At 36.8% G+C, this 24,222-nt stretch overlaps 1 protein-coding gene across 4 annotated transcripts in view; it reads left to right on the forward strand.

Moving 5' to 3' along the window:
• Rock1 (Rho associated coiled-coil containing protein kinase 1) overlaps window positions 1-24,222 on the forward strand; it is a 108,409-nt gene that overhangs the window by 9,745 nt on the left and 74,442 nt on the right. For 2 of the 4 annotated variants that reach the window (XM_027403636.2, XM_027403635.2), the window contains exon 2: window positions 16,013-16,094. In XM_027403636.2, the coding sequence (XP_027259437.1) occupies window positions 16,013-16,094 (82 nt within the window). Of the gene's footprint in view, window positions 1-16,012; window positions 16,095-21,844; window positions 22,037-24,222 lie in introns of those variants that run through there. The other 2 variants (XM_027403637.1, XM_027403638.1) reach the window with 2 other exon arrangements.

The raw sequence follows: 24,222 nt of genomic DNA on the forward strand, positions 1-24,222 counted from the left end.
ATTATAAAGAGAAATGAACAGGTGTCAATAGTTATTTTTCTCTGGGCTCAGTAGACAGAGACCAGGCCAGCTTAGAATTCATGGAGCTCTTTATCTGCCTGCCTCCAGAGTGCTGGGTACTTAATAAATGCTTTTGACTATGCTTTTCTGCTACTGTTTTCTTCATCCAAGTCCAAATTTTAACTCAGCCTTCTTGGACTAACAAACCAGTCTAGCAGTTTGCCAGTTGTAATCAATACTCTATTTTTTCCTTACTCTCAGTCCTGCCTCTTTGCATTGTCTTCATTGCCATTCCTCAGAACACACCTCTCTTCAGAATTGCTATATATAGTATTTCGTCTTGTTTGTTTTCATCTTTATATTCTCAACATCCATCATAACTACATTGGAATTTTGTTTTAAACTCTCACTATATCAGACCTCTTGTGTGGTTCAGTACCCATCTATATATAATATGTTTGGGGTTTTTTGCTTTGTTTTGAGACAGGATTTCTCAGAGTAACAGCTCTGGATGTCCTGGAACTAGCTTTGTAGACCAGACTGGCCTTGAACTCACAGAGATCCACTTGTCCCTTCTCCCAAGTGCGGGGATTAAAGGCGAGAGCCACCACCATTCAGCTGTATGCATCTGTTTTGTGTGCTAGTTTACCTTTAATAAGAATTTCTTGAGGTCTTAGCTGAATTCTGAATATTAATTCTATTAATATTTGTGTATTGTAAATCTATTCTGTACACTCCTCACTCTTAAATTTTCCTCTGAATTAATTTTTAGGTGATGAAACCTACCTTAAAATTTTGCATGTAAGATGAATTTATAGATTCAAAGAAAACTAATCTGATTAAATGTGAAGATTCAGTAAGTCTTTCTGTCTCTGCTCTCATGCTTTCTTTATATTGGCATCATTCTTTCTCCTCAGACAGGATTTAGTCACATATGAAAATACTGCTGCCCAGAGACCAGAGCATCACATCTAAACAGCTTTAGCTTTGACCACTAACTTCAAATCATTGACTGTCAAGTCTAGATCTCAGAAAGAAAAAAAAAAATCAATTTGTTATACTTAAGTTGGACTTCTACTTAACTCATCAGTTATGATGAGGATCACATGAGAATTATGGGAATGGCCAAAAGGGTTCTAGGAAAATGACAGCAGTGGGGCAAGGCAGATGATAGCATATCTATGTTCATCAGATATTCTTAGATGTTGACTAAGTAACTTAAACTCTCCTAAACTGCAGTTTTCCCAGTCTATAAAATAGAGTTAAGAATGTACTTCATAGGTTGTGATGAGAATGATGTGACATAAGCTTTGGACATTTTTCATAGCTGTGTTTGAAACCTCACAAAAACAGATAAGTAATTGGATTTTGGCTTCTTTTACCAACATGTTAAATTTGCCTGGCCTGGCTGTTCAGGTTACTGAAAGGCCTTCTGATGGTACCCTACTGAGATGCATGTCCCATACCATCTACAGACTTAAATAAAAGAAGTTATTAACTTCATGTATCTCTTAGAGTTTTAGATTATCTTAGTGAAAACAATGGGCTTGTTTTATAATGCCTCGTTCAGCTCATTCACTTCCTCTCTCTTAAATGTAGTGAACTAAAGTCTAAGGGTCTTTCATAAAGACTTTTTACCTACAATTGGGAATCTTTGGATTGGAAAGGTTTGAAAATTCAACCACATTTGTATAAACAGTAAAGAGTATACTGCTTATTGTATAAACAGTACAGAGTATACTGCTTATTGTATAAACAGTACAGAGTATACTGCTTATTGTATAAACAGTACAGAGTATACTGCTTATTGTATAAACAGTACAGAGTATACTGCTTATTGTGTAACAGTACAGAGTATACTGCTTATTGTATAAACAGTACAGAGTATACTGCTCTTGAAGAAGTCATAGGTAGATTTCAGTTTCAGTTAGTGCCTTTGATTCAGAGCTCAGATGATCTGCTGCTTTGATTTTGTCTCCTTTCCTGGGTAGACAACTTCTTGGGATTGCAAGATGATTGATTGTCATTAGCTTACATATTGCTTGTACAGTGAACACTAAAATCCTTCTGTTCTAACCTTCAGTTGGAGTTCTAACTGATCAGGCCAACTTAGCTCATGTGCCAGAATGTGAAACAGTGGTCAGAATACTAGCTAATGAGTTTAGGCCTGCTCATTTTTAGCACTGAAGGGTGAACCATGCTGTTTTAGAGGTGGATAAGGGAAGAGTAGGATTTGGAGCTCATGTACCAAGAAAAAGAATTGTGCTATACAGTCCCACATACTTCCTGAAGCCATCATGAAGGGAACTCAAGTAGTGATTATCTGCTTTTTTTTTTTTGGTTTTTCAACACAGGGTTTCTCTGTGTAGCTTTGGAGCCTATCCTGGCGCTCGATCTGGAGAGCAGGCTGGCCTCGAACTCACAGAGATCCACCTGCCTCTACCTCCCGAGTGCTAGGATTAAAGGTGTGTGCCACCATCACCCAGCAGGAAATTACTTTTAAATACTTCATTATTAAAATTTCTGACATTAGGAAAAGTATTTCAGTGCTGCTTTGAATGACCATGGTGAAGGATTTGCAAATGCTTATTTATTGATCAACTACAAGTGAGAACTAGCATTGATAGAAGTAGTGTAGTGGAATTTGTATTTTTAGTAGGGTTGTTAGATATTATTCCTCCTGCATCTCTTTGGAAACTACTGGTAGGAAATCAGAGTAAATCAAAGTAGGAATATATAGGAAAAGTCTTGCCTCCCATTTAAGACATTGAAAAAGCAGTTCATCAATATACTATGTTGGAGGGGGTTAGCACTTTCTGTTGGTAGAAAAAACTGGTTTGTTTCATTTTGCTTGGTAGACCTATTTTTTGTTGTGTGAGAATCAAATTTGATACCGAATCCAGGAAAAGTAGATCTAATTTTAAAGTTTTACTCTGTGTGTGTGTGTGTGTGTGTGTGTGTGTGTGTGTGTGTGTGTATGTGTGTGCGCGCATGCGCGCGCCCTCATGCACAATCATGCATGTGAGTATGTATATGGTCGTGTGTTGGATGGGTGTCAGGACTGTTTGGCAGGAGTCAGTTGTCTCCTATCATGTTGATTCTAGGGATCCTACTCAACTCAGTCTTGTTAGCAAGGACCTTTATCTTCTGAGATTGCTATTTGTGTGGGGGGGGTCATTTTATATCCAAACTGAATAAAATGATCCTTTAATTATTACATTTTTTAAATCCCAGTGTCCTTGCCTGCCATAAGAAAAGGGCTTGTTTCTAAGAACAAATATTTTCACAAAATCAAGATATTAGAAATTCTTAGATTTTTTTAAAATGAAAACCTTTTTTCTTTAATGAAAATATAAATAGACTATTTAAGACCTTGGCTGCTGGGCTACTATATTCTGTGACACTGATGTTCTTCAGGTGAGCCCACAAGCAGGGCCCTGATTGTCTTGTTCACAGGTGTGTCACTTGTTCTCAGAGCAATGCCTGGCCCTTGTAAGTTATACTATTATGTGTCATTGTCTCCCTCCCTCCTACAGTGGTTTTGAACTTCAGATGAGAGTTCACAAGCTAATAATGCTCATTTTTATAAGATTTGTCACATTTATTTAATCTTTACAATAGTCTTATGGATTAAGTGAAACCTATCATTGCCACATTATTAATACAATTACTCCTCAGAAAAAGGTTGAGCTACCTAACAGCATATAGTTAGTAAGTGGTAGACATGTTGATATTTAGTACATGGTACAGCAAGAAGAATATAACAATTTAATGTGCCTCAAAGATAGGTATTTCCTTTAGGGAGTAGGGAAGATAGGTATTTCCTTTAGGGAGTAGGGAAGAATACTTGGTACGCAGAATGCAGTGAATGTATTTTTAAATAAAATGAAAGTAGTGTGTAGGTCTCTAGAGTTTTGGTTGGCAAGGAGAGAGATAAAGTTGTTGAGGAAAAGACCTGAACAAACATTTATTGACAAGGTTGTGAAAACTTGTTGGGAACAGTAATCATAAACTTGATCAGATGAGGGGACTGGTGAGATGGGTCCGTGGGTAAAAGCAAAGCCTGATGTCCTGAGTTTGATCCCTAGAATCTATGGTAGTGAGATCTGACTCCCATAAATTGTCATTTGACCTCCACAAATATGACATGTGATGAACACACCAATAATTAATAAAATTTAAAAACATTTTTAAAAAAGAATATAATGAGATGAGGAGTAAAAGTGAGATCTTTGTCTGAATTTGCAGTATGATATGAGGTGAAGATAGTTATATATTGAGACCTAAACTGCCTGTGGAAGCAGCAGGAGACAATTGAGTGGAAGAGAGGCAGTGGCCATACCTGACATTTTAGAGGAAACAAATAGCTGTCTTGTCAGTGTAATTCCCTTGAAAGCACCTTGTACCTAGAATGTGAATATGTGCATTGTCTCCAATGTGTTGACTCAGTGCAAAGAAGCCACATGGGAAGGATTTTGTACTTCTGTTGATCTGTGTTCCTTGAGAGGGACATCAAGGAATTAGATGTTCTTTACTAGAGCTCTAGTAAAGCTATTTTATAGATAGACAAGTTTCAAGGAGATACAACTTTAGGTATGGATACAGCCAATAACCATCTTGACATTTAAGTAAGTTGAGGATTGTCTACTGTGGGTGTTGGCAAAGAGAATTGGAGCAATGTGCAGAGGCCCTCAACTACTCAGTTGGTGTTCTGGGTTTCCAAATGGTTGACATTAGGCTGCTACTGTGAATTGGATGTAAGAACAAGCAAAGATTGTAATGTGGAGGTTTGCAGACTATCTGATAGTTCATAAGGTTTAATTTTGTTGTCTGCAGAACTTGTGTTCTGGAATGTAGACTTGGGTCATCTGCCATCACCAGCCTTTGACATCACTAGCCTTTGACCATTCTGTGGATAAATTTTCTATTTACATTGAGTGATGATTTTCCTTGCTATCGTATGTTGATATCATTTGCTTCTCTGATATTAGCTATGGATCATGACTGTTATTCCTGAAGGTACTCATTATTCATCCTGAAATTTCAAATTTAGCATGCTCATGGCTTCCTAGTAAGATAACATGATGAATACTAACATGGTTAGTCTTCCAATTTATCCTGGGCAGGACAAATAGGCCTTTAAACACCCAGAAGCATGGTGTTCTGAAGAAGAATAATGGTGGAGAGTTATAGGGTGATGATTAATGACACCATCATGCATACCATTCAGTATTAAATAATAGTAATAGTTTAGGTAAAATAGGCAGAACTTTAGTTTGCTTTTATTGCTGAGACAAAACGCTATGACTAAAAGCAGCTTAGAAAGGAAAGGGTTTGTTTGAGCTTACAGTTTATAGTCCATCATTGAGGGGCGTCAGAACAGGAGTTAAAGCAGGAACTTGAAGACAGAACTGAAGCAGAGGCCATGGAGGAACTGGCTTGCTCTTTGGATTCATGATTTGATATATTCCTTACAGCTCTCAGGACAACCTGCCTAGGGGTGGCACTGTCCACCATGGACCGAGCCTTCTCATATTAATCATCAATCAAGAAGATGCCTTACAGACTTGCCTCAGAACAGTCTGACGTATCCATTTTCTCAGTAGAGGTTCCTTTTTCCTAGATAATGCTGTCTAGTGTCAAGCTGACAAAAATCTAAGTACAAAGTGGTTATGGGAAGAGTTAATATTATTTTGTTTGGTGAAGAGTTCACTGAATAGGGTCTTGGAATAGGAAAAGGGATTTCACAGCAAAGAGGGAACTTGGGGGGTTGGCAGGGAGGGTTGTGTGTCATCACTCAAGTATAAGGAAAAGATGTGTATTTGAGGAAGACACGATGGTCCTAAGAACTGAACATTGATTTGTTGAAGTTAACAGTATTGCCTTTGAGTATTAAGAATATGGTTATGTGTGGGCTTGTTTATGTGGATGTGTCACTTAGAAACACATATGTTGACTAGATATTGAAAACTTTTTTGTGATCATGAGCTTGGCTGCTTTGTGTGTTTATTTGAAACACCATGCCCAGCCTTAACTGCTTTTCATGCTTACAGGTTTTTTTTTCTATGTGAGATTGGGGTGGCATTAATAAATATCATTTGTCTCTATTGTATGATAAAATGTATCAACATTTAAGAAGAGCCAAGTGAGTGAGCCAGTATTTTTGACAAATGCATGATATTGTAAAATTATTTCTGAATAAAGTGATACATTCAAAGTGCCAATGTATTGTGACAGGTTGCATATGGAAGTAAATATTGAGAATTTGTCTCTCTTTTTTGGTTTGAAGTTCTTTTTTAAAATTAGAAACAGTTTCACTATTAAGCCTTGGCTGGTTTGAAACTCACTCTGTAGACCAGTCTGGCCTCAAACTCAGAAGTTCACAGTCTCTGCTTCCCCAGTGTCTGACTTCTGCTTTCTATTAAACTGAAAATTAAGAGATTAGTGGGTCTGAGGATTTAGCTAAGTAGCAGAGTACCTCTTAACATCTGTGAGGCCCTGGATTCAACTCTTAGCACACAGAGACTGAAAAGGGGAGGGAAAATGGTGGCGTTGAGACCTATACTTATGTGGGTGTATTTTGTATGAGTATAGGTTTTCTTTAAAGTATGCTTTATGAATTTGAAAAAGTCACCTATAGTTTTCTGAATTTCTCATGAGTATTGCATTCTTTCAAATGTATTATTTGTATCAGTTAATATGACCATATCCTTTTTCTCTTTAAATTTTTTTTTCTGGTTTTATTTATTTTTGTAGCCCTGGATGGCCTGGAATTATTTATTTTATTTTATTTTTTAATTTGCTTGGCAGTGGTGGTTCATGCATTTAATCCCAGCACTTGGGAGGCAGAGGCAGATGGATCTCTGTGGCCAGAGCTGCACAAAGAAACCTTGTCTTAAACAAAAACAAAACAAAAATACACATTTAAACTTTTTGAAATTACATTTTTAAAATTTGTTTTTTTGTGTGTGTTTGTGGTGGGAGTATGCACGTCTCAGCACATGTGTGAACAACCGGTGGGAATCATTTTTCTCCTTACATCATTTGGGTCATAAAAATTAGAACTCAGGTTGTTGGTCTTGGTATTAAAATAGTACCTTTATACACTGAGCCATCTGGCCAGACACTATGGTTTCCTTTTTAATAACTTGTAAGTCTTGCATCTTTGGAATAAACTCTAGTTGGTTTTGTTTATCATTTTTTATAGGTTGTTGCTCTACATTTGTTAATAGTTCATAGCCATATTCTCAAAAGATACTGGTTTGTAGTTTTCTTTTGTACTTCATCTGGCTTTGTTGTTGTTGGCTACACAAAATGAATTAGAAGTACTCTCCTTTCTTCTAGACGAGATTGTCTAAAATTATTGTTAATTCTCTTAAAGATTTGATAGAATTCTCTAGAGGAATCAGGTTGCTCTTTTCTTTTTGGTAGGAATTATACTATTAATATATTCATATTGAGTTATTTGCTTTAGTTTGTCCTCTCTAAGGAATTGTCAGCTTCCTCAAAACTGCCACATTTGTGTCTATTTTTTTAAATTATTGTTTCTGGGTCACATTTCCAGTATTTTCAAGATCTTTTGTGATACATCTATTTCATTTCTGATACTACTACTTTGTGTTGTCTGTTTTCTTTTGATAAACTTGCTAGGTTGTTAGTTTGATTGTTACTATCAGAGAACCAGCTCTGTTTCTCTTGAGTTTCCTTTGTGTATAATTTTATTAACAGTTATTTTCTCTGATTTATTTTCTCTGGATTGCTTTAGGCTTACTTAGTTCTGTCTAGTGTTTTTTGTTTTGTTTTGTTTTGTTTTTTTTGAGCATTACTCTTTTTGTTTTAGGCAAGCTGGCATTCTACACCTCAGTTTTTCTGCAGTCCAGCTCCTTTCTTCCTCCCTCCCTCCCTCCTGTTTTGTTTTTTGTTTTTCTCTGTATAGCTTGGCTGTCCTGGAACTTGCTCTGTAGACCAGACTGGCCTTGAACCCACAGAGATCCACCAGCTTTTTCCTTCTTAGTGCTGGGATTAAAAGTGTGTACCACCCCAGCCTGCATAGTGTTTTATGTCTTGAAGTGTGTACCACCCCAGCCTGCATAGTGTTTTATGTCTTGTTTGTTTATCCTTTTTGTTTGTTTCTCAAGACAGGGTTTTTTTTGTTTTTTTTGTTTTTTTTTTTGTATGTGTGTGTCTATCTCTCCCTGGCTGTCCTGAAACTTGCCCTGTGGACCAGACTGACCTCACTAACATCCACCTGCCTCTGCCTTCCGAGGGTCTGGGATTAAAGAGGTGTGCACCACCACTGCCCAGTTCAGAGTTTTTTTGTTTTTGTTTTTTATTTTTTGGATAAAGGCATATAATAGTACACAATTCCCTTTCAGCATTCACACACTTTGGGTATGTTGTATCTCCGTTTTTCTGTCAAATCAATATATATTGGTATTTCCCTTTGACTTCTTTGACCTGATGAATTTCTTAGAAATCTGTTATTTTTCCATGTGTTTGGAAGTTTTCCCTTTATCTTTTGTTTATTGTGGCTTGAATACAGTTTGATTAAGAGAACATATTGTTTGTTTTTAATTCTTCTGAATGGTTGGGATTTATTATGCAAAGGAGACAGACTGTCCTGGTAAGTACCTGTTAGCACTTGTAAAGAATGTGTACATAGTAGGCTGGAGAGATGGTGGTAAGCACTTTCTGTTCTTTTTTTTTTTTTTTTTTTAATTTATTTATTAGTTCCAGTTAGGGAACAAGCTTGTTTCACATGTAAGTCCCTTCTCTCACTCCCTCCCCTCACCCCCATCCCTTCTCCCCCACCCCCAGCTCACCCCCCCACCCCATCCACCCAACACTCCCCAGGCAGGGTAGGGATCTCAACGGGGGCTCTGCAAATTCCACCAAATCTTCCTGTGCTGTCCTGGGCCCTTCCCCATGTGTCCAGGGCCAGAGTGTATCCCTTCAGGTGGGATGGGCTCTCAAAGTCCCTTCTTGCACCAGGGAAGAATACTAATCCACCACCAGAGGCTCCCTGGAGTGCAGAGGCCTCCTTATTGACATCCATGTTCAGGGATCTGGATTAGTCCTGTACTGGCCTCCCCGACAGCATCTGGGGTCCATGTGCTCTCCCTTGTTCAGGCCAACTGTTCCTGTGGGTTTCTCCAACCTGGTACAGATCCCTTCGTTCTTCATTCCTCCCTCTCTTCAACTAAATTCCCGATTTCAGCTCAGTGTATATCTGTGGATGTCTGTCTCTGCTTCCATCAGCCACTGGGTGAGGGCTCTAGGATGGCATAAAGAGTAGTCATCAGTCTCATTTTAGGGGAAGGGCTTTTAGGTTATCCTTTCCACCATTGCCTGGATTGTCAGATCGTGTCATCCTTGTAGGTCTCTGGAGATCTCCCTGGTTCCAGATCTCTTCTCAGACCTATAGTGGCTCCCTTTGATATGGTATCTCTCATCCTGCTCTCTCTCCTCTATTCTTCCCCCAACTCAATATTTCTGCTCCTCCATTTCCTCTCCTCTACTCCTCTTTTCTTGCTCTTATTGTGGCAGCACCCTCTCCCCTAACCTCATGCTCCCAATTAGTTCAGGAGTTCATGCCACTTCCATTCCTGGGGACCATTTATCCCTTAGAGTCCTTCATGTTTCCTAGTTTCTTTGGTGAAGAGGATTGTAGGCTGGTAATCCTTTGCTCTATATCTAAAATTCATATATGAGTGAGTACATACCATGTTTGTCTTTTTGTGACTGGGTTACCTCACTCAGGATGGTTTCTTCTAGTTCCATCCATTTGCCTGGAATTTCAAGATTCCATTGCTTTTTTCTGCTGAGTAGTACTCCATTGTATAAATGTACCACATTTTCTCTATCCATTCTTTAGTTGAGGGGCATCTAGGTTGCTTCCAGGTTCTGGCTATTACAAACAATGCTGCTATGAACATGATTGAACATATGTCCTTGTTGTATGAACATGCACTATTCAGCATAAATCCAGCCACACTGAATCTTCTAGAAGAGAAAGTGGGAACTACCCTTGAACAAATTGGCACAGGAGACTGCTTCCTGAACATTACGCCAGTAGCACAGACATTGAGGTCTGCAATTAATAAATGGGACCTCCTGAAACTGAGAAGCTTCTGCAAGGCAAAGGGCACAGTCAGTAAGACAAAACGACCACCCACAGAATGGGAAAAGATCTTCACCAATCCCACATCTGACAGAGGACTGATTTCCAAAATATATAAGGACCTTCTTGAGCAGAAGCTAGCCACCAAAACACCAAACAATGAAACTAAAAAGTGAGGTGCAGAACTAAATAAAAATTCTCAATAGAGGAATATGAAATGGCTGAAAGACACTTAAAGTGCTCAAAATCATTGGCCATCAGAGAAATGCAACTCAAAACAACTCTGAGATACCACCTCACACCTGTCAGAATGGCTAAAATAAAAAATACCAATGACAATCTATGCTGGAGAGGATGTGGAGAAAAAGGAACACTCCTCCATTGCTGGTGGGAGTGCGAAACTTGTAAGACCACTCTGGAAATCAGTATGGCGGTTGCTCAGAAAAATGGGAATCAGTCTACCTCAAGATCCAGCCATTCCTCTCTTGGGCATATACCCAAATAGTGCATGTTCATACAACAAGGACATATGCACTTTCTGTTCTTGCAGAGGACCCGGGTTCAGTTCCCAGCATGCACATGATGGATCACAAGTCCCTGTGACTTCAGCTGCAGAGAATCCAATACCCTATTCTGACCTTCAGTTGCTCATAGCATGCATGTGATACACAGACATACATGCTACATTTTGGCAAAGCACTTGTGCACATCAATTTAATAAATCATTTTTTTAATTTTTTGTTTTTGTTTTTGAGACAGGGTTTCTCTGTGTAGCTTTGCAGCCTATCCTGGCACTCGCTCTGGAGACCAGGTTGGCCTTAAACTCACAGAGATCTGCCTGCCTCTGCCTCCCGAGTGCTGGGATTAAAGGCGTGCGCCACCAACACCTGGAGTAAATAAACCATTTTCTAAAAGAATGTGAGTACTGCTGTTTTGAGGTGGTATGTTTCATGTCAGATCCTGTGGTTTCACGATGTTGAGTTTCTCTGCCTGTTATTTTGCCGAAGTCTGTCAGTTGTGGAAAGTGAAGTGTTTGCATTGCCAATGAATGTATTTTTTCATTTCCATCAGTTTTTGCTTCTTCAGTTCTAGTTCCATAGCTATATGCATACACATTTAATAAGGTAGCTATGCCTTTTGATGGATTGACTTGTAACACTGTCACTTTTGCTTTTTGCTTTCCTTTGAGGACAAGTTTTAAGTGATGCTAATGTACTTTGCTCTCTCTCTGATTAATCTGTGCATAGTGAGTAGTTTCATCTTTTTATCTTTCAGCTTAATGTATGTTACATTTGAAGTGAATTTCTTTTTTCTTTGGTTAATAAACCCAACGTCTAGGCTTCCTTGAGGATGCTTTCTGTTCATTTGTTCTTCTGAATTAAGGCATGTTTTATGTGCCTTTGTCTATTTTGTGAATTTTAAAATAAAAAATTAGCCATTTGTTCCAGTGTGTTAACCTTGGAAATCAAATTAGATTTTCATTTTCCAGTGTTGTTTGGTTTTTTTTTTTTTGAGACAAGATCAGTTTCTTGCATGTGTCGAAGACTGACTTTGAACTTGCTTTGTACATAACGATCTTGAACTTCAATCCTTTTTCTCTACAGACTTGAGCCACGGTGCTGGTTTTTCAGTGCTCAGAATCAAACCTAGAGCTTCCTGCATGCCATACAAGCACTCTACCTCTTTGTTAGTGATTGCTGACAAATGTTTATCTCCAGCTGTTTGGATGGAAATTTCTTTTTAACATTAGAAGTACAAACACCAAAAGCACACAAAAGCGTAACAAAAAAGAAGACTACTTCTTACGGTCTATGCTGTTCTGTGGTGGCACATTCTTTAATGACTCAGCTAGCTAGGCTTGCCTTATGTTGAAAGTTTAAGGCCTATTGGGTTTATTGTTTATTTGTTTGTTTTTAAACGTGATTTTTTTTTTTTTTTTTGCCTTGGCATGCAAGTGATTTTCTAAATACTGTCACATACATGGCTGCTTTTGAGAATACAAATACCCCAAATGGTCTCACTGGGCCTATTACTGTGTTGTATTAGAAATCTCTCATATGCCCCCCATATCTCGTCTTGGTTCTCAGTAGAGCTTGTAGTAGCCTACCTTACACCAAAATTTTATGAGTAGCACTGCTGCCTACTTGTCTGCAGTCTCAATTATTTGAAGCAGATAAAGCCATTGGTTCACTAGTTATCTCTCATATAGATAGAAATGGACATAAACAGTAGACCCTTACTCTGTGCTGTCTTGGGGGTCAAGGTATGTGGGAATGGGACTCATTCTACCAGTTGCCCAAGACAGAAGACTGTCCTTGCCCGGGGATGGGTAGGAAAAGCAAGAAAAGAAGCTCCTTCCTACTCTTTTGATGAAATTTTTTTATTTGCCCATAAGCCTTAGTTTTCTGTAACACCTACAAAATTATTTGGACTACTGTCCAGTTAGTAAGGTGTGCGTGCGTGCGTGTGTTTAATGGCTTATTGATAATATTTATGGGGAGAGGAGAACCTAGAGTTTGCCAACTTGAACACAACATGTTTTCCAGGGTAAGGTGACGTGTACCTGTGGTCCCAGTGTTTGGGAAGATGAGGCAGTAGGATAAATAAGTTCAAGACCAGTTTGGCCTATATAGTAAGATCTAAAAAACAGCAAACTTAACAAAACCGGGAAATACTTGTATAAATATAGAATTCATTATATTTTTTCTGAAATATATATAGTTCAATAAGTCATTCAAACATGTACAACTGTCTGCAGTGTCATTTAATTCCAAATGATTTGGCTTCTTTTTCACTTGTTTGGTAGGTCCAAACTTGAGTGCCTTTTGTGTTGTGTTTTATATGTTAAGTTCCTTGTAGGTGTTTCCTCAGTCTTCTCAAGGGTCTCCTATCTTTATTACTGTCTGTGTTTTCAATGAATATTTCGCCTTGCTTACCTCTCAGGTGCCATTGTTTCCCAAGGCTTTACTCTTCATTCCTTTTCATTCTTTATTTACTCTTATTGGATAACTGCCTCCAAACCTCAAAAGAAAATTCTTTTTAATATTTGTTAGCTGCCATTTTGTTATTTATAACTTAAGCTCCTTGGGGAACTTTAATTTAGTATGTCCAAAACATCTTTTCCAGTTTTTGTTAATGAAGTCACCATTCTTGTAAGCTAGGCACACATTATCATTCTCAGCTCATCTTGCCCCTTGTAGTTAATCAAGTTCTTTTGCTTCTTTTCTCCACTCAGTTTTAATATTTATTTTAGTCTATTATCTGATTGTGCCTGTATTTTTACATCACAATATCCTCCTAATTGCTCCTTTTCTACCTGTGTGTTCTAGTGCTGATCATCATCTTATTTTATTGTAAGACTTCAACAAATTAAAGAAGTCATATGCCACTGTCCTCCTTCCTTTTAAACTCTTGTTCCCAAATGGGAATTGGAAGATAAACACTTAAATTTCTAGTCTGGTGTGTCATACTTTACTGTTCCCTAACCCATTTTTACAGTATTGCCTCCTCCAAATCCGTCTTAACCCTTTCCAGTCAGGAGCACTCTTCTCTAACTCCTTGCTTTTCTGCCTTGCTTTCCCGTCTTCATCTTACTCCTACTAGATCTTACCTTTATGAGTCAGCTCTCATATTTCCCTGCCTTTAAAGCCCTCCAAATTAGATAGTCCTTTCTGTTTATGTAGTCCTTACTTAAAATAGTTGGTAGATATCTTATATACTTTTTTGCTCTACTTCTGAATTCTTGAGAGACAAGAAGTTTTGTTGGTTTTTTCTTCTACAGTTTCTCTACACAAGAAAACTTAAATAATTATAACGGGACCTTTAAGAAATTCAAATTTCATATTTTTATTCATAAATTTAAAATTTTTATTTATGGGTATGTGCAGCATGTGTGTACTGATTTCTTCAGAGGCCAAAAAAGGCTATCAGGACCCCAGAAACTAGAGTAACAGACCCGATATGGGTGCTGGGAATCGAAAACCGGTCTTCCGGAAGAGCAGCAGTTGTTCCTAACCACTGAGATTTCTGCAGTTCCATAGTCTTCATTTTATAGAACTTTGGAGGATTTCTTGTCCTACTTTATGGTTGAATATTCATTCATATTGCTTGTATTGTACAGCTTTTCTACTGTATCAAAGTAGAAGCCTGAACCCCTCTTCTTTGCTATAGTGTTTTAACTTCCCTTAGCCTTAGTTGGTGTATGCTTTGATTACAATAGAATATCTTTCCATTAATTTTATTTCTTTGACTTAAAAAGACTTGAGTTTTGCCTGTAGGTGGCACTGAAAAACATAGATCATTCCATCTTACTATAGAATGAAAATATTTGATGGTAGGTCCAAACAGCTAGTGGCCAGATGCAGCTTGTAGGGGTGACCAGATTTTCATTAATAATTACCCTACCAAACTCAATGGTCAAACAAAAAGCAGTTGGAATTGCTGCATTATGGAAGATTTTAACATCATGACCTGAGTTGGCTCTTAAGATTTTATCACTATACTACCAAAATGTATAGTTTGTCATTCCTAGCAATAGGGAGACAAACTACAAATATAATTAAAGAAAAGTAGGACTGTTCAGGGCTTCACATGCTTATCCTAGTTTCACAAATCTGATACAAGTTAGATATAAAAATAGCTGCTAGTTCTCATTTTACAGTTGAGAAAACACAGGCTTAAAGAGGTTATGTGATTTGTCTTCTTAATAGCATGTAAGTACAAGTGTGTTTTTCTTTGGAATGTAATTTGTTTGGTTTTTTTTTTTTAAAGCTTGAAAATACTGTGGCCGGGCATTAGTGGCGCACACCTTTAATCCCAGCACTTGGGATGCAGAGACAGGTGGATGTCTGTGAGTTTGAGGCCAACCTGGTCTACAGAGCGAGTGCCAAGATAGGCTCCAAAGCTACACAGAGAAACTCTGTCTGGAAAAACAAAAAAGGGAAGGGAAGGGAAGGGAAGAAGAAGGGAAGGGAAGGGAAGGGAAGAAGAAGGGAAGGGAAGAAGGGAAGGAAGGAAGGAAGGAAGGAAGGAAGGAAGGAAGGAAGGAAGGAAGGAAGGGGAAATACTGTGACCTATCTGGAATTCATTGCTTTATTTGGATGATCCAAAATCTCTGTTCTCTCTATAGAGAACAATTAGTGCTATTACATAATCAGTACATAAAACCACATCGACAGAAGCACAACTCTTTAATGAAGACACTTTAGGGTTACCTGAAGGTGCTCTCTGCTATATCATACAGCAAGACATGGTCTCATTATCATTACAGACTTTCCCTTGGTCGTATGGATTGTTACACCTTCACATTGCCCAGCTCTTGCTTACATACTTAAATGTCTGGTTTTGAAAGGCAAAGGGCTCCTATTTGTCTTTTCTTGTTTGTTGTCCTGGAAGGTGCTTTAAAGAGAGAAAATGAGCCCTGTGAACACCTGTATGTTTTTATAATTAAATACACGTACAACTTGATTATGTGATTATGTGTGACTTTATTTCTAATTTTATGATTCATTAATTATTATTTAGCCATTACTCTGTAAAACATTTATAGTCACAAATGTAGTTTTTTGCTGAACACCTGTGATAAGTTTAGTAGTAAAATAAAATGGGATGTAAAATTTCGTGTCCTTGTAAATATACTTGTAAATATACTCATGAGTCATAATCGGATGCAGTCAATTTGGTGACTTTCCTACTTCACTGCTGGAAGCTTTAGAAACTTTAAAAACAGTGTACATGAAATAAAACATAATGGAACTTTTATCTTCCCTGTTGCTTATGTAGCCTTGTAAAGGATGTCAAATGAACACAAGATGAATTGAAGAAAGGACATTAAATATTAAAACCAGAAAATACTCTGATGTGCTAACACTACCTGTTTGTTTGTTCCTTTAGGATGGATTAGATGCTTTGGTTTATGATTTGGATTTTCCTGCCTTAAGAAAAAACAAAAATATTGACAACTTTCTAAGCAGATGTAAGTACTTTCTGTAGAGTTCAATGTTACTGTGCATGTAACTGAGTATCAGATTATTCAAGCCTGCTTCCCTTTTGTTGAATTTTTACTGTTTCGTTAGTTAATTCTATGTAATACTATTATAAAGAATGACACTACCTGCTGCACTAAAACAAGACACCTTGTGAGTGAAATTTTAAAAGCTAATTTCAGTACCTATCAAAAAAATCCACAAAGTAATTTGTGGAAAGGAGGATGAAAAGTAAATAAGTAAGTGTATATTTTAAAATGCATGTATGTGCATCTTCAAGTTTTAATATTATATTTGATCACTATCTTTGTTTATAAGAGAATTAGTTACTACATTTTGAAACCCACAGATAAAAATTGATTACATATGACAACCCATCATAAAAGGGTTTTCTTCATGACAGCTGGTTTATATGTGCTAACAGATGTTCTTTTCTAAAACTTTATTTTAAATTTTGAAGTTACTTAAAACTGTATAGTTAAAATAGTTTGAAATTTAAAAAATTAGCAGTAAGAAATAGATTATAAAATCCTTCCCACCCCATTTATTTGTTTCATTTAATATAGTCATACAAAATAGTTGTATTTTTTTCTTTCTTGCAATTTCTTTTTATCATTTCTACACAGAAGAGTTTTAATTGCCTATTTTGATTTTTTTTCTTAAAAATAAATCAGTTTTAGTTTTAGTACCAAATTCTGTGTTTGGGAACCTTTTTTTCTAGTGATGAAAAATGAGCCAAGTATTTTACCATTGAACTACCTCCCCATCTCTTTGAAGTGGGGAGTTTTAAGTATAAAATTGTTGCTAATTTCTTGTATTCTACTGAAAGAATTGAACCATTTTACTAGTTTATATTTGTTCACCCTCATACTTGATAACAGTGAAGTAACCAGAGATGGACTACTGCTGCTTGGTGAGGTTGATGATTAGTGTAGAGGTAGAGGGTAGAGTATAATTTTGACACATAGGGTAACATGTTGGGGAAAAAAAAGAAAACTTTCTTAATCTGCTATTGTTTTCTATTTTGTTTCTTTTATCTTGCACTGCATCTCAAGCCCACCTTAAACTCTGAGTGCCTTGCCTCACCCTCCTGAAAGTTTAGCATTCTATGTATGAGCTACAACATGTAATTAAGTTTATGTATTACATTTTATAAATGGAAACATTACTAGGATAGAAATAAGTAAAAGTCAAATGACCTTTTAAATTTAAAATTACATTTATATAGCTTATTTGAAATACTAAACTAGGGAAAAATGCAAGAAGAGTAATATTAATGGAACAAAATTTTTAACAAATCATAATATATGGTGATAAGTAAAAATCACAAATGAAGCTTTCTACCAGTAGTACAAAAAAATCATACCAGCATACTTTAACATATTAATAAAGGAAATGCATATCTTAGTAGATTCAGAAAATGATGCATAAAAATTCATATTCATAAATACCCTGTGAAAGAAATTTGTTTATCTTAATAAAGGAAACCTATAGTTTAGATTTTATTCTTCTGTATGTATGTATCCAGTTTTCTTAGTTTCACTTGTTGAAAGGCAATTTCTTTTCTAGTGTCTTTTTTTGGCATGTGTCAAATACTAAGTCACTGTGGCTGTATCTGTGAATTTATTTGTGGGTTATCTATTCCACTGGTCTATGTGGACAGTCTCATATACATTTAGTCACATGAGTTAGCAGTCATAGTCCTAGTTGTTTATTTGAGAATGAGTGAAGACATGGTGAGAAGAGTGAAATAGTGATTGTGAATATGTATAGGTTGTAAACTATTAGGAATATCACAAAGACTTTGCAGTACAAAATTTGTAATTATTTGCAAATTCAAAAGCTTGCTTATGCCCAGATGTTGAGGCCCATGCCTCTAATCTTGCAGTTGAGAACCCTGAATTTGGAGCCATTTTGAACTATGTAGTGGGAAAGAACTTAGAGGTAAAAAGCTTAGGAGGAAGAAAGGACATTTACTGGACACTGACTTTGAGGGATTGGGTTAAAATAGGAATATTGTGTTGTTAAAGGTGAAGAGATCAAATATGTCTACATGTGCTAGAAAGGGAATATATAATTCAGCATACACATATGCATGGTTGGTAACCTGGCAGTTTTCTGGGTGCTTCATTTGTTTTAGCTTAGTAAACAGAAAGAATATTCAGTGTAAGTGAAAATCAGTACGGGGTTTGTGAAGGATGTAAGAGAAAAACACACTACTGAAATACAGTGTCTGAAGATTTCTGTTCTAGTAAGACCAAAAACAACATGGAGAGAAAGAGTTTTATTTCAGCTTTTACCCGTTCCACATCAAAGTCTGTCATTGAAGGAACTCTGGGCAGGAACTGACGCAGAGGCAGTGGAGGGGTACTGCTTACTGGATTGCACTGCCTACCTTCTCATCTCACCTGGGACATCCAGCCCAGGGGGTGGCAGCACACACAGTGAACTGGACCTTCCCACATCAATCATCAATCAAGAAAATGCCCTGGGGCTAGAAAGATGGCTTAATGGTTAACAGCATTGCCTGCACTTCCAGAGGACCTGGTTCAGTTCCTAGCACCCACGGTGGTTCATGGCTGTCTGTGGCTCCAGTTCCAGGGGATCCGACACCCTCATATGGACATGCATGTAGGCAAAGCACCAATGTGCACATAAAACAAAAGTAAATCATTTTAAAAAAAAGAAAAGAAAATGCCCTACAGGCTTGCTTACTCAAAGGCCAGTTTGGTGAAGACATTCACTTGAAGTTCCCACTTCTCAAATGATTCTAGCTTATGTCAAGGTTACATGAAACTAGCCAGCACATATGCTATATTATATAGTAGGAGAATACTAGAAATTAGAATGAAATTAGAAATTGAAAGTATGTTAGGGAAATACATGATTGACAAATAGAATTAAAACTAGCCTGATATGTATGATTATGATTTAAATAAGATACATGGTTTTATATGTTTATCTAGACATGTTAAGCTGTGTAAGTGCAAACAGAGTAACTGGAGAGTTGGATTTAAATAGGATTGTTGTTTTGCCAAACTAAGAAGAATGCAGTAATTGAAATGGGAATATTGGAGAAATCAGTAAACTAAAAAATTTTCTAAGTGACCTGAGAGTCAGTAGATTTACAGCCATTTCATTTACAGTGAGAGATTTGTGAATGGAGATGGCAGCTGACTTCAACTAGTCTGCTGCTGGGTAGTCTAAGTGAGGTGAGAAAGTAGAGGTTATCGCTGGAGAGCTGGAGGAGAAACAGTGTCCTCAGATAAGGACCTGGTTTCCTTAAAGCCCAAGCTAAGGGTAATATTTACATTTTTAATAATTGGAAAAGTTAGAGGAATAATAATAATATATCATGATGTGAAGTAATCTGAAATCCAGATTTCAGTGTCTATAAATAACAGCTTTATTGGAACATTGTTGTGCTCAGCTTTTTTTGTTTTGTTTTGTTTTTCAGACAGTTTCTAATTGTTAACCAAGCTGGCCTTGAACTCAGAAATACACCTTCCTCTGATTCCTGAGTGCTAAGATTAAAGTGGTACACCACTGCACCCAGCACCATGCTCAGTTTTTAATGCCTCATTTGTGGCTGCTTTTGTGCTACAGTGGTTCAGTTGGATAGTTTGTTTTTTTGTTGTTGTTTGTTTTGGGTTTTGTTTGTTTGTTTGTTTGTTTGGTTTTTTTTTTGGTTTTTTGAGACAGGGTTTCTCTGTGTAGCTTTGGAGCCTATCCTGGCACTCACTCCGGAGACCAGGCTGGCCTCAAACTCACAGAGATCCGCCTGCCTCTGCCTCCCGAGTGCTGGGATTAAAGACATGTGCCACCACCCGGCTCAGTTGGATAGTTGTAACAGAGACCGACCATACATAGCCTTTGCTTATGCAGTGTGGTGTAAATCATACTGATATAATTACAAGTTGTATTTTAAGTGCCACATGTATCACATTTTACCTTTTTAGCTCGTATCTATTGTGTTCAAACAAGAATAGAAAAAATGTACTTTAAATGTCCTTTTGAGGCATGCTGTTATATTATCAAGTTAGCTGGTAACACATTTTTATTGTGCAGTTGACAGATCAGCTGTGCTAAAGAATACAGTATCCAGTGATGATATCAGACTGAATACCAATACTCCCAACTCAGAGGACAGCAATAGTTACATGAGAACTTAAAGTGGAATAGTCTCATCATAGTAGAATTTCTTACAAAAACAGAAAGTAAACTTATAAAATAAGTTTACTGCAAACTTATAAAATAAGCTATTGGCTTATCATATAGCTAAACAGAGGAAGTTATTCACTAATGGTATGTTATTAACAGCAACCAAACAAATATGAACAGAGAAAGAACCACTTGCTTAATACTGTTAGCTTTGGGGTAGAGTGCTTGCCTAGCATGTACAAGGACCTGGGTTCAGTCCTTGCCTGCCACCAAAATTAGAATTTGGACGAAAACAATTGCTCAAAGAATTAAGGAAAAGAAAACAGCTGCTATATTTTTTAAAGAATCAGTCTTGGGTGAGGGGGGTCTTTGCTCTCCCTCCCCTCCTTTTGGTTGTGTGAGTCCCTTGTGTAATAGCCCAAGCTTGGCCTGAAACTCAATCCTTTTGCCTCAGCCTTTCAAGTGCTGGGATTGTAGGCATGTATTACCATGCTCAGTTTGGGCTTCAGTTTGAGGTACAAATGTACCTTAGCAGTTATTCTATAGGTATCTTCTGACCATGTAGACTATAGAAAGTTTGGTCTTATTTCCTTTATAATGTACATTATAAAGTGAAATGAACATAACTGCTTACTTATTTTCTCTCTAGAACAGTGGTTCTCAACCTTTGCTTTGGTTCATTGCCCCTTTGGGAATTGAACCACCCTTTCACAGGGGTTGCCCCAATAAGAACAGGGGAAAACAGAGTATTTATATTAGGGTTCATAACAGTAGCAAAACTACAATCATGAATTAGCAACAAAGTAATTTTATGGTTGGGGTTACTACAACATGAAGAACTGTATTAAAGGGTTGCAGCATTAGGAAGGTTGAGAACCACAGCTGTAGAACATGGCCTGCCTATGCCAGGGATCCTATTTCTTCCCACCTTTAAGAATAGTGTGTACTACGTAGTGACAGAGTAAATATTTGTCTTACATATGATATCCTTAATTCTTAACCTCAGATCTGGTTCCTTTATAAGTTTGTCTATGTTTTATAAGATGCTGTATAGCCCCATCTCCATTTTTCTTAGTGCTACTATGAAATGATACTAGGGGGAAAAATCACTATGCTAATCCTTAATGTTTTTCCTGATTACTCATACCCTAATCTTGGTGTTTGGGTATTAATTATAATTGTTATAATCTGATCACATGCTGGTGATGAGAAGTAACAGTGGGTTTTAGGGTGTTAGTGTGATATAACTATAGAGCCCCCAAAGATTATTTATATGTAAAGGTGAAGATAAATGACTAATAATGTGAGAGGGAATAGTTTATCTTGGATTGATACTACACAACTATGTTAGAAAACATAGAATTAAAATTAAGAAGGGCCAGATGTAGTGGTGCAGAGGTAGGTGGGTTTCTGAGTTTGAGGCCAGCCTGGTCTATATAGTTCCAAAACACACAGAGCTGAAGTATTGAGACCCTGTCTCAATCCCCATCTGGCCCCCCAAAAATAATAAATAAAAATAGGAAGGTGTTTGCATGTAAAACAAATGGGACTATCATACTGTTTTTTTCTTGACTATTAGGGAAATTTCAGTGAAAATCAAGCCTAAGTTTCCTGTTGATGGAGTTTACAGATCCAGTAAAATCCAGTCATCTAAGATAGGTTTGGAAAAATCTTCTATTGTGTGTACTGTTGTCTACTTCAAAAGAATCATAAATAGCATCCCTCCACCAAGGAGTGCTTTGTTGAGTTTTTAAATCCTGAGATAAGGTGGGTAAGTAGTCCCAAATTCTGCAGGTTAGACTTTACTGTTTAAGTAAGTCTGTGCTTAGTTCTAGATTGAACTCTTGGTGAAGTGATATAGGGTAGCTAGGGCTGTAGAAAACTTAAGTTTGTTAGAACTGTTGGCCAGCAGACCTTTGCACTTGGTAGGATGCAAGCATGTGCTAGGACAAGCAAAATGTCAAGGAACTAGGAGGACCTATTTATTTCAAATGTTTTGTTTGCCAGTTTTCTCAAGATTTGCAACCTTTTTTTATGGTTCTACTCCTCTTATAACTAGAGTCTGGGATACTTTCTCAAGTGTCACTGGCCATTCTAAAACACAACCCCAGCTTAGGATTTTTTTAATTTCTCATGTGAAATGTTAAAATGCTCTTAAAATTCTCCCACTCCAGTCTTATCCTTACTGAATTTATCATTAACACCCTTCAGAGTAGTTTAGGTAAAGTGTAGATTTGATTTTGCTTATTTATCTGAGTTTCTTTTTACAGCTTCCAACCCATGCTAGTAGTTGTTGTTATTGTGCTTTGGTTTTTATATATTGAGTTTCAGAAACCTGTAATCTGGAAAACAAAACAAAACTTCCTATTATTAAATGGTAGCTTTTTTCTTTTATTTTCCTTGCTTGCTTCTTTTCCTTTTTCCTTTTTCTTGTTTTGGCTGGCCTAGAAGCTCACTGTGTAAACCAGGTGCCTTTGAACTCACAGAGATCTGCCTGTCTGCCTCTGAAGTGCTATTAAAGACATGTGTCACTATGCCCAGCAAATAATAATTTCTAACTACTGATTTACAGGCAAAACTCAGGCTCCTTAACCAGATTGGGGCTCCCCAGCCTCTTCTGCCACTTTAGGAAAAACATACTAGTCTAGCAACTAAGCCCTTGTGTACACAGTTTGACCACTCCATCACTTAAATGTTCCGTCTCCGTGATCTCTCACATGGCTAACAACTACTTTTCATTTCAGGTGTCATTGTCCCTAGAAAGTTTTTCTAATCCTTTCTCTCCAAGACAGGCTTTAATTAGTACTTCAGAAACCCTGCTTATCTCTTTTATACTGTTTTGAATTAGATTTTTCATTGTTTCATTCACTACCATTTGACCCTTTAGAAACACTAACAATGTTACCAGTTACCTTTCCATATCTCTAGTGATTACTTTAGAACCTCATGTAGAGTAGGCACAAATTACTTGTGTAAACGATTGGTTGAATATTTATCTGTATCTCTGTAGTGCCATCACGGTACTGTGACCTAGGAAGTTTATATATTTATCCTTGCATAGAAATTTATTAACATTGCATGTGTCTGTTGATCATAATTTACAACAATATTTAAGTTTAAACATATATTTTAACAGGAAGGCAAGAATATTATAGCTACCTTTATTAGAAACTAAAACTTTAACAATTTTTTATGTGTATGGACAACACTGAAATATGAAGCATTTCCATGCAATCTCATACCAGTGTTGATCCATATGGATTAAAATAGCCCTATTTTAATCTATGACCAAATTAGGAGCTAGACTATCTTTCCAGTGAGGATTTGTAAATTATTGTCATCAGTAACATGACAGGTTTGTTTAATTTCAGTAATCTCCACTGCATGTTTCAAAGTCTAGCTTAAGATTAATACTGTAAGTACTAAGATTGCCAGCTAGAAATTTAATTTTAATTCTTTAGTACATAGGTCTTTGATATGTTGAATTTGTATTTTTTTAAAGAATCATCATAAATGACTTAATAAACACAGTTTTATTTCATTGTTGTAAAAACATCTACCTATGTTTTCTAAATCAAATCTGATGTTTCCCTAAAATGCCAGAAATCAATTAAAATTAACTAATCATATTATTTTTGATGCAGCATTTATATTCAGCTTGGGGATGTACCTTAGTTGGTAAAATATACTTGCCTAGTGTAAATGGAGCCTTTGGTTCAACCCCCAGAACCACATAAACTTTGGATACATGAGATACTATTTTTAAAAATTTAAAAGGCACAGTAGTTTTTATATTTATAACTTGATGTCATTAGATTTTTATAAAAACTTTTGATATAATAATGAAATCATTACAGAATTTATTTGAAACAGTTCTTAGCATAGCAAATTTCTCTATTTTATAAGTTTAGATTTTACATTTGTCATTTATTTCAAGGGATAGAGTGCTGGAGCTAA

The sequence above is a fragment of the Cricetulus griseus genome, chromosome 2, assembly GCF_003668045.3.
Source record: "Cricetulus griseus strain 17A/GY chromosome 2, alternate assembly CriGri-PICRH-1.0, whole genome shotgun sequence".
Taxonomy (NCBI): Eukaryota; Metazoa; Chordata; class Mammalia; order Rodentia; family Cricetidae; genus Cricetulus; species Cricetulus griseus.